Source organism: Myiozetetes cayanensis, unplaced genomic scaffold (assembly GCF_022539395.1).
Source record: "Myiozetetes cayanensis isolate MyiCay16 unplaced genomic scaffold, myiCay2020 scf2-11, whole genome shotgun sequence".
NCBI lineage: Eukaryota > Metazoa > Chordata > Aves > Passeriformes > Tyrannidae > Myiozetetes > Myiozetetes cayanensis.
In genome coordinates, this window is record NW_026087411.1 from 26,022,015 (window position 1) to 26,041,841 (window position 19,827).

The 19,827-nt window shown below is 36.4% G+C and overlaps 1 protein-coding gene across 1 annotated transcript in view; it reads left to right on the forward strand.

Annotated features, from left to right (window-relative positions):
• Positions 1-19,827, forward strand: part of CAMKMT (calmodulin-lysine N-methyltransferase) — a 210,934-nt gene that overhangs the window by 168,127 nt on the left and 22,980 nt on the right. Inside the window, exons 5-7 of the mRNA XM_050314356.1 lie at positions 2,647-2,701; positions 3,755-3,818; positions 8,982-9,048. Of these exons, the coding sequence (XP_050170313.1) occupies positions 2,647-2,701; positions 3,755-3,818; positions 8,982-9,048 (186 nt within the window). The remainder of the gene's footprint in view (positions 1-2,646; positions 2,702-3,754; positions 3,819-8,981; positions 9,049-19,827) is intronic.

A 19,827-nucleotide genomic window follows, 5' to 3' on the forward strand; every position in this document is an offset into this window, starting at 1 on the left:
GCACTGCATGTAGTAATGGAGGAATTAGCACTTCATATAGTAATGGAGTGTTGTAAAAGAGTTTTGAAACATCCTGCATTCTATTTGGTTTTGGGATTTTTTCACATTTTCTGAACTTTTAGAAGACAGCTATCAGGGCACCAATAGGAACATCTAAACATAAAATCCATCCTGCATCTTCTTTCTTTCCCCTTGAGTATACTGAAATTTGCACTTGGAAATCCTTGAAGTTTCATTTTCCGGAGGATGAATGGAGTGCAATGAAAGCCATTATAGGAACGCATTTGGAGGCATAAATTGTGCTCTGAGTGAGGGTGTAAGGCTAACACCAAGTAAACCAGCTTGGAGTACAGAGAGTCACTCAGTTTGTGTACGTATGGTGTTGGTAAAATAAGGAAGACCAAGCTGTAAGTCCCTACCCCTTGTACAAATCATATCAAGCAAGCATATCAGCTTGCTCAGACTCCTATCTGAAATCAAAGACCTGGCACTGAAGTGTGCCCTGGTTTGTAGAGTCTCGTTCCTACTCTGTCTATCAACTGAAGAAGACCCAGCCCATCAGAGGAGGCCGCTAATACATCCAATCTGGCAGCCGCTGCTCCTTCCTCTCAGTTTAGCTGGGCATTGCACTGTGTGACTGCTGCTGCCATGGTGGTGTCCCTGCAGCACTTTGCTGTCCAGCCCCATGCAGTGGCTCCTATGCTCTATTTGCTCTCTGAGGCTCCTCACAGCAAACCTCGCTGTGCTGCTGATGAAAAGGGTGTTTCCTAGTTTGGGTATGCAGGCCGGGACACTCGCAGACAATGATCAGTCAAACTGCCGTGGAGTAAATGGGAAGTTTCACATCCTGATTTCTCAGGATTATGCCCTCTTGACAGTACTCTCAGAGTAGAGTTTCTTATTTTAATTCTCATTAATAAATGTCACTAAATATTGCCTAAGAGACAGATACAACTTTTAAAATTTACTAATAAGGGAACTTTACACTGGAGTAAATTACTTGCATGTGTAAATATTTATGTGTATAAGTGTGCATGTATATGATTATGTATTATATATATAGAAACTTGGTTCAAAATGCACTAGAAACCTCACATTAGATACTTTCTGTGTTTATTTCAGTAAGCATGACTTATAAAGGATTAAGTGCCTTATAAGTCTAATGTGTGAAACCATATGTATATTCTTTAAATATATAACACACTTGGTTTATGAAAATAAAAACTTATTTGAGAAAAACTTATAATCATTCTATTTAAACCACAAACTTCAAATTTCCCACAATCTGTTTTTGTATTCTCACTGGGTTTTTATACAGCTTGTTCCTCCAACCCATGTCCGTCTTTTGTCTCATTTTGATTGAATAAGACAACTACACTTTTTTCAAATAAAATTTGGCGTCTAAGGAAAAATAAATCTGTCCCATCCAGATGAGTGAGCATTAGTACACAGTCATACAGCCTACTCTGCTCACCTCAGTGAACAAAATATCAGCATCTGCATACTGATGTGGCATCCTAGATGCTCTTCCTAAATATCAGTGTCGAGTGAGCAGTGAGGTGATACTTCCAGATAAAAATAGATTTTCGGATGTCGATATTTTGGGGGAGAAGAAAAGGTGCACCAAAAAACTCCCAACCAAACTGTTTAGTTAAAATTCCGTTTTATGCCTATCAGAAATGTCTCAGTGGGAACGTTTCTGCCAGCTGTAACAGTTGCCACAGATTTTGCTATAAAGCAGTATGTTCCTACACTGAGGCTCTGCCTTGCCCCAGACGCTGCTTCACACAGTTTCGATGTGGGGTCAGCATCCCTCCCTCCTCCCTCTTGGGGCAGGCCGTGGCTCTGGAGGACATTCTTTATGGCTCCCCCTGCAAGCTCCCATCCGGCACACTCTCTGCGCCAAATTATATTTCACATGCACGTCTTAATAACAGCACAGTATGTTCTAAGTTAAAAGCAGCCTTTTAGACCATGTATTCAGCCCTTTGATCGGGCTCAGTTTAGGCTCTTGACACTAACTTCGTTTGGTTTTCTGTGGCTTAACCGTTTGCTGTTCCCATCGTTGTTCATAACAGTATTGTTTGTAGGTCACTTGCAGTTTTAAGTGCTAATTGAAGGATCGGATTTCTTCATGTGTAATTGTTTTGTGGCATACAGCTTTCTTTAAAACTTCTCTCTTTTTAATATAAAAAGGCTTTTAGGCATAACTATATGGAGAGATATATAAATAATATTAATTTCCCCATTTACTTCTCTGGCTGTTTTTGCAAGAATGAATGTGGATTAACATTGTTATCCTTTCCTAACAATTATCTTTCGCTACTCTAGCTAGTTTAGTTCTAAAAGACAGAGCCATTGACAAGGGAAAAAAGGGAACCTTCTCAGATTTTTCAGCTCAGCGGTGGTAATGTTGCACTGAACACTAATGAGGGAACCCCCACTGATTTGCCTGCTTTGTGACTTTTCTATTTCATAATTATTTTTAAAACGCAAAACGACATGAGGTAGCCTAGTCATGTCTCTACAACTTCCTGGTAGCTCAGTTCTTACTGCAGATGGCAATTTGTTCTTGTAACATATATGTCTCTCTGACCATTTTCATCTAATTTGTATGGGTTCTACCATTTCCTTTCTCTCTTTCAGGGACCTTGCTGTGTGTGAGCTGGGGGGTGGCATGACATGCTTGGCTGGGCTCATGGTAGGTCTTTTCTCAATTCCAATCCCATTCAGAGGAAGAAACAAAAGGAAAAATGTTCCAGTGCCTCCAACTGCTGGGTCAGAGAACTGTCAACAGCCTCAGCTGCGGTCAAGCTGCAGAGTCTTGAGAGACCTTCTAGATTGACTTGCTTTCGTATCATATTGATTTTATGGTTGCCTCGATGAGCAGAAACATTTTACCTCGGTGTAGTCAATATCTTTTGTTGTGACATTCCAGGCCACGTACGGTCTGTCTTTCATTGCCATAGCCGAAGCTTTTTTTTTTTTTTCAGATTATAGTCCCATTTGCTAAGATACAGGAATAGCCTGGCGAATCACAGTTGGAGCACCATGATATAGCTGCTAATGTTTTGCCTGCATTATTACACCAACAAACATGATCCAGAGCTCTCGGTAATTAGATTCTTTTGAATTAGATTGGCCATTCAGGAGAGTCGTTCACCATTCTCTGGGTTCTGAGTCATGTATTCAGGAGATATTATGTAGCAGTGCAGTGCATTAGACAAGTTTTTATGTCTCTACAAATAAAAGCATATTGTTACACTGATTGGCATTTGACAAACCTGTCGCTCTTATACAATGTGTCGAGGTTACAGCCCAATGTGCGAGCATGTCAAAGCTCACAAAAAAATTACCCTTACAAAGCCATCTGCCTGCAATGCAAAGTTATATGAAGGGCATCAGGCAGTCAGACAGAAGCAAGCTGAAAGGCAGAGTGACAGCCTTGTATGATGGCTCTACTAGATAAACAGAAGCCCGCAAATGAAAGCCTCTCAGAATACCATCATCGGCTGTCACAATGCAATTACGGAACAGAATGATAGCAAGATAGAGGCTCCCGCAAATGGAATGATAAAAGTATTGACTGATTTGATTGAATGATTAAAATAATGCAGACATAAAATGAAAAAAGATTGAAGATTGTTACAGAGAAATAGGTGAGGAAGCATGATACTGAAGGCTTGTCACTCCTGTCTTCACTTCCACACAGACAAGCATATTTGCTCATTGTTTGCTGTGCTCTTTTTTTCAGGTTGCTATTTCTGCAGATGTCAAAGAAGTTCTGTTAACTGATGGAAATGAAAAGGCCATCAAAAGTATCCTTATTCAGATAGAAAACTGGTTTGTTGTGCTCGTTCCTTTTTACTGGCTGAGTAACAATCGATATAAAGACAGGCAGCATGGGGTATATTAAGAAAAGTCCCCACATAAGTAATTAAAAAATAGATGTAGAATATCTTGAGCAGAGCTACAGCTTCCCCCATAATAAATGCCACATTTTCTCCTTTAATTAAAAATGCAGGTGTTGGTATAGAGCAAGTACAGTAGTAAATATATGTCTTGTGGTTGAGTGCTGAAAGACTCGTATGTGTACGCTGCACGTTACAGGAGGTATAGTAGTGAATCAAACCATTGGCTCCCCTTCATGTATCCGTTTTGCAGAGGAGCTGGATTTTTTTTCCTGCTTTCAAATACTAGCCTCTTAAAACATACCCAACATCAGTATATTGCCATAGCTTTCCCAGTGTATATTGAAATGTTTCATTGTGGCTGCTAAGTTAAAACTGCCTACAAATTACCCATTTAGTTTGCTTAATCAGTTATCAATTTATCATTATTTCTCTTGATGTAAGATTGCAAAACTCCTCTGTCCCTTGTAGAAAGTATTTTATTGTTTTTTTTATAATAGATTAAATTGCTATCATGCCCTTCTAATAGGAACATACAGTTCAGAAAATTGAACTGGACTTGGGCTAAGAGATAGAATGAGTGAGCATAATTTGTGACCACATTAAATATCAGCACAGAACAAGAATAGATATATACAGTGAATACTAATAGCCCTTAGAAATTGAGAGGGAAAAAAGGAAGATATCTATTTGCTTTTGTTCCTTGATAATCTTTCCATTTACATTTTTAAGGCAGGCTAATTTTTCAGGTTTTGGCCGTTGCAGCATCAGAATTTAGATTTGAGTTTTGTATGTATTTGAGAGCTAACATAATGAGTACTTAATAAAAAAAAAAAAGTTAAACTAATGTGTGGCTTAAAAAAATTGCAGCTGCTGGTGCCTGTTAAAACAGGAGACATTTGCAGTGCAATAATATTAGCTACCACCTTTTAAAAACACTTTTCTCAGAGGTAACTGAGTTAACTATAATTGCATACAACACTTGAACAATTTCATGTCATAAACAGCCAATCCCAGATCATATCTGTTAAAACTTAAATTAAGCCTGCTAAAAGTCTCCTTTTTCTTGAAAAGGCAAGTTCTCAGCTGTGTTTCAGGGATTCTTATTTTGTTAAATTCTAGCTTGTTAGACTTATGTCTTAAGGAGGAAGTATTCATTATTCTGTGTATTTTAATCAGCACCACCCTTTCCAATCTTTCTTCCATGTCATTATGAAGATAAAAAATGTGACAGAAAAGAAGTGTTTCAAAACTAGCCTAACAAAACAAACTAATGTTGCATAGAAGCATAGGTATTTAACAAAAGGTCATTTTACTCATAGAAAGCTTCAGGTGGGCTCAGTAATCATCAAGTCAGCAAATATCTTGCATAGCAGATTCCATAAACATACCTGAACTTTTTTGAAATGTAGAAGTCTTTTATAGTAAGGCAAATTGGCAAGTGCCAAAAGTATTCACTCAGTCTTTGGAATTAAATAAAAGTGCTTTGATTCGTGAAAAAGATACTGTTAATGTCATCTAATTATCACACCTTCGTTTTTCACAATGTGTTTTAGAAATGTCTTCTGTTTCCAAAAGTCCTACAAGAAGTTTTCATCTGTATTCACTCAGTGAATCCCTAACAGGGAAGCCATTGGTGAACGGCTCTAACGGGAATTTATTTTTCTTTTTTAACATTTGGTGCTCAGAAGGCTCAGCATTCAAAGTGCTTTTATTGTGTTGGATTTTACAATGGGCTTAATATTAGCAGGGTGCCAAAGTGCAGCAGGCTAAGAACTTCACCATGTAGGTGGAATGTATTCTTAAAAAAGCACCTAGTCAAATTTATGTTGCATTTTATGTGGTTTATGGATTTCAGTAATAATTTTATGATCTGTCTTATGGTAATTTTCTTTTGCACTCTTTTCTGTAGTGACTAGCCACACCAGACTCACTGAAATCAGTAAGAATTTTAGGTGTAATTGGAAATAGCATTTGGGCCCAAGTACCACTGACTGCAAATGACCTATTTCTGCTAATTTTTATTATTGTTATTTTTTTAATTTATTTATTTATTTATTATTTTTATTATTGCTGATGGTATTTTTTAATTGTTTAGCATACCCAATTAAGGTAATGTGGGGTAAAATACTGTTTTCTTTCCTAGATTCTGCTCTTCAAGAATAGTTAAAGCCTAGTATTATGCTTTTCACATAGGTATTATAGATTAAAATAATCTTGGTTTAAAATTACTGTTTACATCTTCCCTTTAAATTTCTTAGGAAGCTTAAATTACATGCCAGTCATACTATAATATCCAAAAATTACTTTCCAAAAAGTAAAAGTGGTTGTCAACAAAAAAGAAAAAAAATCCCTGTCAGAAGCCAGGAAATCACCAAGCAAGCCTGCTAATTATTCTTAATGGGCAAGATGAGCACATTAAGAAACAAATGAATACATCAGTGAAATGTAATTGAAAATCGACCTGGCAATAGTGCATTGCATCTGAGAATCTGCCTTTGTATTATCAACATCATCATAATTATTGTTGTTTTTGTTGTTGCTACTGCTATTCAGTGAGCATAACTAACAGCTTTGCTCTGCAAAATCTCGAGCTTTTTAGGATTTGATTTTTCTTTTCATATTTGACATGCTTCCTATTAATCTCCATTTCATACTGCCACGTGAAGTATTCACTATGTATGTTTTCAATATCTGTATTAGGGTATGTTATTGAAATGTTAGAAGTTAAAACAATTTACAAATTAGTGAATTTCAAATAATTGTGGTCATTTTAACCCCCTCACTGTGAAATATATTGCTATATTTTATATTGATCCATGATCTTATGTATTATGTTTATGGAGGTTTTGAAAAAGATATTATGATTGGAGTTGCTAATCCCTTTAAAAGACTTCACTCTAACTCACTGGTTTTCCTTATCATGAGCATGTTTTAATTGGTCAAATAGATCATTTATATAGCAAAATCAATAAAATAAAGACAGATGTTACTCCTTTTGCAGCCTTGTTCCAAACTTTATTGCTGGTTTAGTGTGTGTTATCTAAGTTCTTTCAGGATCATTTAAATAAGGAAAGTATTAAAAATAAAAATATAGACATATCAAGTGAATAATAAAGACATACATAGAGCAAAGTTATCAGATTCATGCCCATTTGTAATTTTGGGTGATATGCATTCAGATACAAATTTCCCAACTGGGGTAATATCTGTGACATAAGTCAATCATCAACATCAAATTCTGTTTCCTCAGAACACTGGTAGCATCTTTATTCAGTTTGGCATGTCCAGATCCAAGGATGAGGTTCATTTTACTAAAAATTCTCTCCTATTTCAGAGAGGCTGTGTATCTTCTGCCTTAGCTCTGTTTCACACCATGCACTGGTGACTTGAACTACTGTCTGAAAGCATCAATAATACAAAACATTGTTGCAGTGCACTATAATGGCCATTAAAATACAGTGTATGGGTCTTTCAACAGTCGTGGGAAATTTAGGTTAGAAGGGTCATGTTCAGCCTGAATGCCTGAAGACATGGGCTCATAAATTATTTAAAAAAGCTAGTGTTAACATGTTTATAAACCATTATTAAGAGTTTTGCTCAGTTATATAATTTAAGTGCAGTGTATTAATTTATCAACAATGTTATTTCTGCATCTACTTAAAACCAGCATGCTTTGCTCATGGAGTTACTTATTCCTTCCTGTTGCTTCACAGGTATGGACCATTCATTTACTACTCTCATTGCATATTGTGGAAAAGATTTAAAAGGCACATTCAAACTACAGAGATTTGTTTAAACCAGTTTTTCGTCATTTGATTTCTAGTTTTTTTACTTCAGAAAATAGCAGTTGTCTTTCGCATTATTTGGATAGAGGCTTTCCTAAAATAACTTTTCTTAAATAACCAGCTCTGTTAGGAAGGCCAGTTAAGTGATTTCAGCAAAGCAAATAAGAAGATATATCAATAATATTTCAAATCAGCCTGACACTAGTGTTCAGTTTTCTTATAAGAGCACTTTCAAAAAATTTGACATGTTTTGTGGACCTAGAAACACCTTACTAATTAGCATCAGATTTCCTGTACCTTAAATAAAAAAGAGGGATCATTGACGACTTTACCAAAAGTGTCTAAGATAATTTTTTATGTTTGAGACTGAATCATTCAAATACATATGGGTTCACCTGGAGTGGCAATTAGTATTCTCATAGTTTTCACTTACTTACTATACCTTTTCCTTCCAATGACTTCTCACTAACCACAAATGATTGATTGTGAAGGTCATCTTTCTAGCAACAGATGATTGGGCTCAGCTTCCCTGAAATTATTCCTTGATAGCCTTTGCTTTCACCTGCCTGAATGGCTCCCCAAATTTGTGACCTGATCTTGTAAGCTACAAGAAGCTGAGACATGAAGCTGAGGCAGTGTTGTGGTACCTAAGGGGAAGAAAAGGCATTTATTGCTTTGTACTCTTTTGTGGTGGTTCCAAAACATTCTCAAGAAAGCAAATGGACTAGAAACTCCTTTGCCTATAGGTTAGAGTGATCCTGTTGTGTGTTGGAGTCACCCAGACAGAGCCAGGAAAAAAGGTCTGTGTCTTGTGGCAGGGCAGGTACTCAAAACCCATAAGCCTCCAAAATCTCAGCACTGGGATATAGTGATACAGTCAAAAGCAGCACAAACTAAACCAGACATTTAGTAACCGTGCTAAAAAAATTAAGTTAACCATGGTTTTAATTCTTATATTTGTAATAGTTGCCTTTAAATATATGTAAGGTATGGAAAGTCTTTTTTCAGTTCCCTCTATAGCTACAGGGCTACAAATTCCTTAAATGAAACAGTAAATAGAGGTAGGCAATGGAGAGCAAATTGCTGCATAGATATATGGCTGATGTGCTGGAGAAATAATATAAAATTTATGTTTCTGAAAAAAGACCGACTCTTAGCACAGATTAAAGAAGACCAAACAGATGAGAGACATTATGCAGGTATTAGCAATGGAAAAGATTGCGATTTATTACTTTTATTATTGCTCTAGTTTTGTAGATAATTCTTAACAATTATACTGCAGATGTAAATGAGATCATCACAAGAAACCAAAATGCTGGAGTATTTAAGGCTCAGAAAGTGTCAAGCCGGTAAGATTCTACCGAACTTTTTTCTGAAGATTCTGTTAAACTATTTTACTGATTCTTGCATGTAGTTCTGTATTTAAAGTAAATGTGAAATGTATGCAAAAGTTCACTGTGAAAGTGCGGCCTATGTTACTGATGCTTACACAGATGTATATATAGGTATAAGTAGGTAAGTGATGCAAGACAGACATTTAGAAGTATGGAAAAAAATTTAATTGCTTTTTAACATACAAAATACAGCATGATTAATCTTGGTGACATAACCTATCTTTTCTTTTTATCTTCTTTTAACATAGACTATGTCTCTTCAACCCATGGTTCAGTGCATGGGTGAAATCTGGCTTCATCAGAGTCACCACTACCCATTGTACTGAATGTCAGGCTTGGAGTGAATTTACCTAAATCACTGGCATGTTTCGTTTTAAATAGCTCTGAGAATTCAGTGTTGCACCAAATCCCATTTGCCCTAAGGTAGATGTTGTTGGAGCATCCGTGGGAGGTTTTTTGGTCATCCTGTCTGTGCCATCCATCTTGTGTTGTCACTGCAAGGACAGATGGAGAGCATGGGAACCAGGCACAGTGGGCTGGGGCCGTGCTGTTATTGACTGTGACTTAAGGTGCAGGCTGCACCCAGCATTTTTTTCATAGTGCACCTGTCCTTTTGTCTCTGAGTTAGCCCTGATAGCTCACTCTGGAGGGTGAGCATTGTAGAGGTGTAAAGACTTTGGTTTAAGATTGTTTCCAAAGCCTTTCCTACCCATCCTGTAGTAGGTGGTGGCGCTGAACTGTTTAACTATCTGCTTCACTGAGGTATCTCCAGGTACAGTTGGGACTGGAAGTAGCTGAAAAATTGAAGTGTGTTCATCTCTTGCAGTATTTTAAAAATAAATTGTAAAGGACTTCATATTCATGGCATAGAGTTAAGAATTAGAAGATATCTGCCTAAGAGTAAATAGTACACTCTTATTTGTGTGTCTAAATATTTTTTTTGATGGATCACGTTCCAGAAGGGCTTTCAGCCTTTCTAAAAGTGACAGAAGTAAAACTGAAATAGGGCTAACAAAAGCAAACTGTTAATGCAGCATAAGCTTACTAACATACAGGGTTAAACCCATATGGTTTTAATGGCTATCATTCATGTCATTTAACACTATGCTTGTGTAGGCAATCTGTGTAGAGAAGTTCTTTTAAGTGAGCACTTAGGGCTAGAAAAATTCTGCCTTCATTAGGGTATATGTACGTATAACTTAGAGATACATCTCTGCATCCTAATAAGAGCCTGCCAAGTAGACAAAGGCCACATGGGCCCCAGGTCTTTCAGGTTCCATGTGCTGAACACCTTTTGTGAGCAGAACTCCTCAGACGACTCTGCTGGGGAGATACTGTGTGGTATGTCCATCCAGAAGCTTAGATTTTGTGGACTTCCACTTTTGTGTGAGATTTCAGATTTCATCCCTTGTCAAGACTTCAAACCTGGTCTTTTAGATATCAATCAAAAGCACATTTTCTACCCTGTCCTCATTTACATTTATCTAATGCTTAAGGTCATTTGTGATCATTTGAGTGTATTTCAGCATATGGAATCAGTGAATAATAGATTTCAGCCTCACGCTGTGAAGAAAGATTGTGTTTTTACAAGACATGATGTTGTTTACTGGGTGTTAATAATCACTAATTAATAAACATATCTAGGCATCATAAAATGTTGCATTTTAAGGAGTAAAAATGTCAAGTGTTTACCTTCTTGAGAGCAGTAGCATTTGGGGCCTTATTTGCATAAAGAAAATAATTAAATTACAAAATAACATGAAGTACTATATGAAAACAAGGCTCATTATAATAAATGCTTGATTTGATTTTTAATTCCACATTCTTTGGGCTTTTTTAGTTTTGTTGTAACAGTATAAAGTTTTATAAAATGAGTATTCGAATGACTCTAATGGATTGATCAGATTTAGTAATGATGTGTGATGAAGACAGTAACAAAGTTAGATGATCCCTTCTCAATGCCTTGAACAAACTATAAACCTGATGTAAAATCTGAAATATTACTGAAACCTTGATTCACTTTTCCTACAACTGGAAATCTTAGTTACATAATGGTTACAGGGAGAAAAGAAAAAGAGAAAACAAACAAACAAACAAAAAATTAAGAAAATGTAGTGTTTTGGAGGGAAGAATTCAACACTGGCATGCAAAGTGGCATTCAGTGACTTCATTTGCATTGACCAGATCTTGCAGGGAAATGAAGATAGTGATGTATGTAAGTGACTCACTGCAACATCAGTTTAATCTGGAGAAGGCATGTTCTTTGCTATAATGTGTCATTTGAACAGTGTCCAGTCTTGCAACTTTGCAGTGTCCAGTGCAAAGTTAAAAGATTTTTTCCATATAAGCGTAATTCAGAATAGAGCCTTCTCATTGTGTCGTCTTATGTCAGGATTTTCTACTCTTTTCCTTGCACATGGAGCAGAAATTATCAGTATGAGAATCAGTTTGTGAGTGTTCCAGACATGTTAGTCTATGCTTGGAAAATATTCCAAAACATGTATGGTGCAAAAAGGAACAGTCCAGTATCAGCCAAGAGAAGTTAGATTAGGACAACCTGCCGTACATTTGTTTATTTAGATTTATACAAAATGCAGTAAATGAGCTCTTATCTAGCTCTCTGCCTACTCTTGATTATTGTTTAAAAATACAGTAACATAAGCCAAACTTAGTTTTGGCTGTTTGTCATATTATGTGTTATAATGTAATAATAGATAACGTAGTAAACAGTGGAAATACAATTCTATTTTATTTTTACATAAGAATGTAAGCAAGTGCGTGTAACATCAAGTCAGTAACAGAAATGCTCGTGGCAATGCATCCTGTGATTTGACTTGTAATAATGTGTAACATGCTCTTTATTCGTTCTATAGTCAACTTTATAACCCATATCAAGAATGAATGACCGTGTCAGCAAAAGGGACAATTCTTTTTCCTTAAAGATTAACAGATAGCTTATAATCTCCAAGATTTTAGTGTTCCTTACAAATGTAATGAATTTACATGCTTCCAGAACTAAACCTATAGAGACAAAAAGTCTTTTGAAATACTAAATGGCATCCAGTATAATAGTGGATGAGATTTCAGTGACAGAGCACTAAATTTGTCCTGATTCTTCTCTTACATTAATGGCCTCTTTCTCTGTGTCTTCCAACAATACTTTACCTACTGCAATGTTCTTCAAATATACCAACTTTCTAACCTTCCAGATTTCATCGGGTCATGTAGCAGATTCCATCAACATGGGACAGCCTTAATAAAGTCTCTTTCTTTGTTTTCGTACATCAGAATGACGTGTGTGTTGCTAAATTCAAACTTTTTGAAAACATATTTATTGAATTTGTTGTGTTTGTCACCTTAGCAGCCCTAAAGGAATCCCTTACTTCCAACTTTTCCAGTCTCCTCATGTAACACTCTTCCATGACAGCATCTTTTGGTAAGGAGGAAACTGCCAAAAGGAACATTTCCTACTCTTTGATTAGAAAGAAAAGTTTCCTGGTTTCTGCTCACTTAATTTGATCATTTCATGTATGTGTGGGAAGATACCATGATCAGGCTGTTTGCTCATGTCCATTGTGAAGCTGTAGCTCTTTATCACTCAGCTCAGGTGGAAACCATTCTGTATCTCTGATCATACTTACCCTGCTCTATATCTTTTTCAGTTTCAATCTACTCATTTTCAGATGACTGTGATCAGTATTGCATTCAAATTGTGCATAAATAGATATATGTAGTGGAATAATTATGCTTTTTGTTCCCATTCTAAAACTGCCTAACAGTGATTTGCTTTTTTCACTGCAGTTGAGCACAGAGCTAATAGTTTCATGACACTGTCTGTCACAACATCAAGAGCTTTGCAGTGATGGTCAGTTTGGAGACCTTCATTTTCTATATCAAGTGAGAATTATTTTTTCCATTGTGCACTTTGCATTTATCCACACTGAATTTCATCTGTCATTTTATTGCCCAGTTACTCAGTTTCACCCTTCTGCAATCCTTCACAGTCTGCTCTTTTCCTCACTGTCTTGAATGGCTTCTTAACGTCGGCAAACTTTGCCACCTCAGTGCTCATCTCTTGTAAACATGTTGAATAGAACAGGTCCCAGGGGAACTCTGCTGATTATCTCCCTCCACTGTGAGAATTGACCATTTGCTACTACCCTGTTCCCTGTCTTTTGTTCTATTATTTAGCCATGTCAGGACTCTTGTCCAGTGACAGTCTATTTTCCTAAAATGTTGTTAGTGAGGGTCTTTGCCAATAGCTTTTTGGAATCAGAAGCAGGCTGTGTTATCCCAGATCACCCTTATCTGAATACTGGTTGACGTCTTGGAAGAGCTCAAGGTTTATAAAGCAGGACTTCTTTTACCGAAGACATATCAAAAAAAGCTTCTGTGGTGAAATACCTTCAGTTTCTTCTACAGTGAAGTAAATTTTTTGCATTAATGCAAAGAATTAATTTAAACTCTCTGAAATGTTTTTACCCTCTGTAAGTGCTCATTCTTTATCTCAATTATGAGCTGGCAGGAAGATTTAGTGAAAGAAAAACAAAAGGAAGAGTACACTCCTTTTTTACCTGCGTAATGATTATATTTAATTTTCCAAGTTTGTGATTCTTTCTTCAGTTGGGTGCAACTTCAGCTTTTGGAGGAATGACATCTTGTTTCTAATAACCTATTTTACTGCTTAGCTATACCAACTGACTTTCACAAACTTCCAAGACCTCTCCTATTTGTGTATTTCACCCAGTTGTGGTCACTTAAAAAAGGATATATTAAATTGCATTGTAACTTTGTCTGCCTTTTTATGGGGCCAGATAAGAATACGTAAAGAGAAAAAACCTGAAAAGTTAGCAAGCGTTGTAAAGAAATTCCTGTGTGTTTGGAATAACATAATTGCCATTCCTTGGCTCTACTTTAATGTGCAGTCATCAAGTACATCTTCCACACTTTCAGTAGGCTCTCTCCTTCACTGGCACTCTCTGCTAATCTTGGCCATGACAAACTTTAAATCTTGACAACGTGATGCTTACAGTGTTATTCTTATTTATTTCAGTCATGTTCAGTTAATAGTTACTCAAACATTAACCAAGGATACTGAAAATGGATGGGGTTCAGGAAGGGGGCAGAGGAGTGAATCGGAGTCTGGAAGTGAGAGAGTTAAAGAACTTTTTTTACTTTACTTGTCAAAGAAATGATTGTTAAGAAATGGACTGATTTTGATCTGAAAGTTTCATATGGAGAAAAAACCCTTTAACAGAAGATCAGTCTTTAATCTAGCTCACAAGTACCTAACGAGATGTAGAAATTGAAGCTAGGCAAATTCAGTCTAGAAAAAACAATTAGATTTGACAGAATGATAATACATTAGAACATCTTTCCATGGGAACTGATAGTTTCTTAAGCAGTGAATGTGTTTGATTCATGGGTATCTTTCTGAAACACGTGTATTAATTTCCTGAGATATATGGCCTCGATACAGAAATTTGAAATCTTGAATATTTATTATGGTCCCTCCTGCCCTCAGAATTTAAGCACCTGTGAATTGCATCTTCTCTACTGTTTTTAATTTTTCCTCCATTCAGCCCTTCTAGACCTGCCTGGTTCACTTCACATTCTTGGGCTTTTTTTCTTCTGGTTCCCTTGATTATCCTCCTCTTATTCATGGATAGACTGTTTTCCACATAGCAAAAAAAATGTCTTCTTTTCCTTCATATTTTTTCACAAATCACTGATCCTTACCAGTGTGGTTTGTGCCACATGTGTTTATGCTGTCTTACACTTTGAAATTATGTATTTTTTTTATACTGTATCGTTCTGAATTAGAATTTGAGAAACATCCATTTTTTTTGAAAAATGTACTACATGAACCTTGCTAAAAACAGTAGTCAGTCTCCCAAAAAAGGCTGATTTAGAATGCACTGATGTAGGGGAGGGATGTGAGAAAGCAAATTCACAACCACCACTGGTATTTCTTTTATTAATAGCATTTTTATACAAGATATTCTCACTTCTTTTAAATAAATAACCACACTTGTGCTGAATGCTGGGTTGTGATGTGTCAACAGAATGGAAAAATTTATTCTACAACTGTTGTATTTACATGCAACATTAATGATCTCCAAAATGGAAAAAAATTATTCCACAGTAGTTATATTTATATGCAGTGCATTAATTATGTCCCAAAAATTTAGTAGCTTTTGATACACAGCAAGTGTGTGTTAGGACTGTTATTTTTGAAGACAAAACTGTAATGTTCCCATCTGAATTTTAGCAAAATATGTTGTACAAAATGAGAGAGACAAAATGTGTTCTTAGAATAAGGAATAGGGGAAGTGTATAACTTTATCATACACTTTAAGAAAGAAACTTCTAGGCAAGAAAACCTAGATAAGATCATAGAATATAAGTTAGAAGGGGCTGATAGTTGGTTTTGGTGTTTGTTTTTTTTTTCTTTTGTATTACCATGTTAATGTGGTTGGGTTTCATCATGAATTGCTGTACCAGACATTGTATAAACACAGAGCAGAAAGGCAGTTTGTGTTAGAGAATCTGTGGTCTAAGACTGGAGATAGATATGGCGAGGAAGGATAACAAGGATAACTGAAGTCAGCATGATTGACAGAGTTGGAGGCACAAGAGCAGCCTCGCCTCTTCTTGGGTTTTGTGCATGCTATTTTAAAGGACAGCTTCAAGGATAATGGAGTAAATCTGTGAATGTTCATGGATAACATAGTGGAAGAAAATTTTACAGGTGCTTGCGTGAAAAGTTAAGTGGAAGATGTAGGCTGACATTAGGGCTGATTAAAGAAGGGACTTGTCCTTTTAATATTGAATGAGAGATAAAAAATAGGGAAGTGAAGCATTTGGAAAAGACAACTTGCAACTTACCTGGAGGACTACAGAGAAAGGTGACAAGATCAGGGTCTTAGGCAAGAAAAACAACCTTTGCAGCAGCCTACAGAATAAATATTAATATGGCAAGACTGCTTTTTCCAAAAGCAGAGAGAACAGTATTGTGATGACATGGTCAAGAGTTTGAGTGGATTGGCAAGAAACTTCTTAGAGATGCTATGCAGAGAGAATAAGCAACAGAGCTGAGTATGCAGCTACAGAGGAAGGTCTAAAAAGTGAGCATATTTTACAAACTGGAATTAAGGTCTAAGATGAGTATATTTTGCAAACTGGAATTAATGGTTATGTCCAAAGGGATCCAGAAAATGTGGTTACACAATGCCTCGTGGTACGTTAGAGGTAATGAGCTCCTCACTCACTCAGGCTGGTGAAAAATGTTGAGTTAGGAATCTGTATACCCAGTATGAAGTGGAGAAATGGGTAGTTTGGTTTAGTTTTTATGGATGAGATAGCCCAGAAATAACATTCAGAGGAAGAAAAGCTTGAGGTGGAACACTGTAAAATTATCAGAAATGTGAGAAAGGTTTGAAGGTAATCTTTAGAAGATCACATTTCAAAAATTATAAGAGACAATTAAAAAACAAACAAAACACAGAGGAATTAAAAATTGTAAAGAATATCAAGATTTTACTGGGCTGAAGAGAGAAAAAAATGTATAGGACAGTGAGATACAGTGCAGATTTTGAGCCTAGCTGAGCAAAATCATGGGTATTCTTTGACAAGAGCAGATAAGTGACATGGAAGTTCCTGAAACCTGCAAGGACATTGTTGGAATGTGTCCGTTGTTGGAATGTGTCCATTGGCAATTGTAAATATCATGTTCAAAATACTTAGAAATGTAAGAAAAAATGAAGAATGGTCGATGTTGGGTACCTGTGGTTGAAAGCTTAACTTTGTTCCTTTCAAACCAGGAGGTAGGGAGTGAGAAAAGGGATAAGAATACAAAGCAAAGTGAAGCAGTCAAAGTAAGAAACACAGGCAGAGAAATAAGAGCAGCCTTATGAGAATATAATAGGAAAGATGGGGAAATTATAGTAGGGAAATTTGCAAGACTCCTCAGAGGAGTTGTAATGATAGGCGTACACATTTCCTCTTATTGCTAGATTAAAATCCATCTTCTTGATCTTTATACAAAACTAAGGAATCTCAAACAGAGATCATGATGTGGAGAAACATCCTGATGATGCCTTTTGTTAATGTGTTAATGAACTTGCTTGGTTAATGTCATAGAAAAAGTCATATAAACCCCCAGACAAAATCTTTCACCTGAACCTGTATACTTTCCAATGATAATGCTTTTCAAAGACTGAAGCCTAAATTAAAATATCAAAAGAAGAGGTGGGCAGATAGGGGTTCTTGGTAGCTGCTCATCTGCTAATTGGGACTATTTTTTAAATCCTTATTAAAAATACTAATACATTTTGAAGCAAGTAAGGCTTTTGTGTCTTTTGTCCTTTTCTTTTAATTTTGATTTTTTGTCTTTATGTGCACAACTACAATATGAGAGCTACTCTAGCCTGTGCCATTCATCACAAGAACATCTCAGAGGGACTTGGAAATGTTTCAAGTTTTAACAATCAGAGACTTAACCTGTTTTTTCTCATAGAAGTTACCTGCCTAGACATACTAGGAAGACAAACACTGAATAACAGAAGTTGAATAATAATAGTAATGAAGAATTTTGCATGAGAAATAAAAACCTGGTAGAATCAGGTCTTTTGTTGTAGATTGCTGAGATACTTTACCAGTGTAAGGAAAAGAGTGTCGACATATGTCAGACTATCCTCCCTAAATTAGAATTACTATACCGGGGAAACCTTGGCTGCTGTAACTATCCCTGCAACATTTGCAATTTTCTTGTGCTTTTTTTCTTTCAAATACGTGGGGCTATTTGGAGGTACATTTTTTTCATAAAGTCTCTATTTTCTTACTTGATCTTTTTGTTCTATTATCGTAATTCTTCCATCTTGATCTAATCACATTTTCTGGTTTGCTTGTCAATATGAGATAAATTGCGGGGAGGGGGAGAAGGAAGAATTGCTTTGATTGTTTGTGTTGTGTGGGTTTTCTTGCTGAATTTCTTGCTTTAGAGTGGTGTAAGGTTGACAGCCTAGGAAACTAAAGCATCAGTACATCTTTTCTCAGCCTATTTTGATAGTATGCTTTATCCCTGACCTGGAAAAGCCACCTCTGCATGTGAGAGGGTAGTTCATTCTCCATAGCTCATTCAGTCCTTGTCCTTTTTGCTAGGAGTACCATCAAGATTGCTAATTTTAGTAATTGGTTTGTGACATGGGTACTTCTCCTCTGAAAGCTGGTGAAATTCATTTGATACAGGCCGTAAAATAGACATTTGTGGGTACCAAGTTTCAGCCACTATCACTTTGACCCAACTAGTAGCTAAACAGTGCTGTAGTGTTTTTCCCTCGCATCCTATTTCATTTTTAATGTTCTTCTTGTAGCCAAAAAAAGCTCCCAACTGTTTTGTATTTCTGCTGTGTTTCAGACCTTTGTCTGCTGAAACTTAGTTGCCTATTTTCAATTGTAAGAAACTAAACCTGCATCAGTTAAATAAACCAGCACAAAATAATATCAAGAGTGGGCTTTACACAACATTAAATATGTTGGTTTGTTGTTTGGGGTTTTTTTACAAAAAAGCCATTGAAGGTGTGGCTTGGACAGAAACAGAAACTGAAGCATATTTTTCAAATTTACAAAATTATTTCAGTTGTTAGTACTGTAACACCTTCCTTAAAAGAAAGGCATAAAAATATTATAGCTTTAAAACTTACTTTGCTGAAAGAAAAGTGGCTTCAGAAAGAAAATGGCTTATGTCAACTGCTTTAGCATCACGAAAGGAACAAGAGGGAAATATTAACAAGGCTTGCATTTTCTTCATGTTGGCACTCAACATGATACATGTGATTTAAGAGACTTTTTGTGCTGTGGTGTTTTTACACTTCTATTTTTTTAAAGGAAATTTCATAAAACCTGAGATTTTCAGATTTCTGTTGCTACCACTTTTCTAGGTTTCCTAGCAGTGCTTTTCTTTAAATGGAAATGCAATCAGTCCTTACTTCATGATGCCTTCAGTATTTCTTTCAGGTCTGACCACTAAATCCAAGAGTCACGTCCTCAGTTATTCGTAAAAAAGTTATTGTTCCCTGCCCCCTTACTACACGTGGATTCATGCTCAGATACACTTCTTTGCCTTTTTCAGGGTTGTTTTGCTATATTACTGGGTTTTTCTGTACTTTACACCCAGGAATTGTGCTTGGATTACAAGAACTTGTATGGCTAGTCCGATTCACTGCTTTCATTACCACTAGAATTCAAAATAGCTGATTCAGAATCAGGCTGATTCTGACATCAGTGTTAATGATGTAATAGTGTTGACTCTGAGCAGAATTGATCCCGTTTCCCTGGTATGCGAGGGCGTGTCTGCTTTACAGGTGCAGGTGCAGATGTTCCATTGCAGCTCCTGCATATCTGTGGAAGCATTAAATAGATAGGGTAGCCCAGAGTTAGCTACTGAAACAGCTTTGAAGGTTGCTGCCAGTACCACACTACACATCCCCTGGCTGCACCTCCCTTACTAGTCATACTTGCACTTAGCTAAAGATAGCAAGGTTAAATACATACAGCTTGTAGTGCCATCTCTCCCATCATTGTGCATACTCTCTGAGAGAGATCAGGATGAGTCCTACTGGTGTTTATTTTAGAGAAATTATCTTTAGTTTACGTGGTTATCAGGTTGAGTCCTCTTGGTATTTCTTTTATAGAAATTAACTTCTGTTTCCCCACAGCAATAAAGTTTTTTCT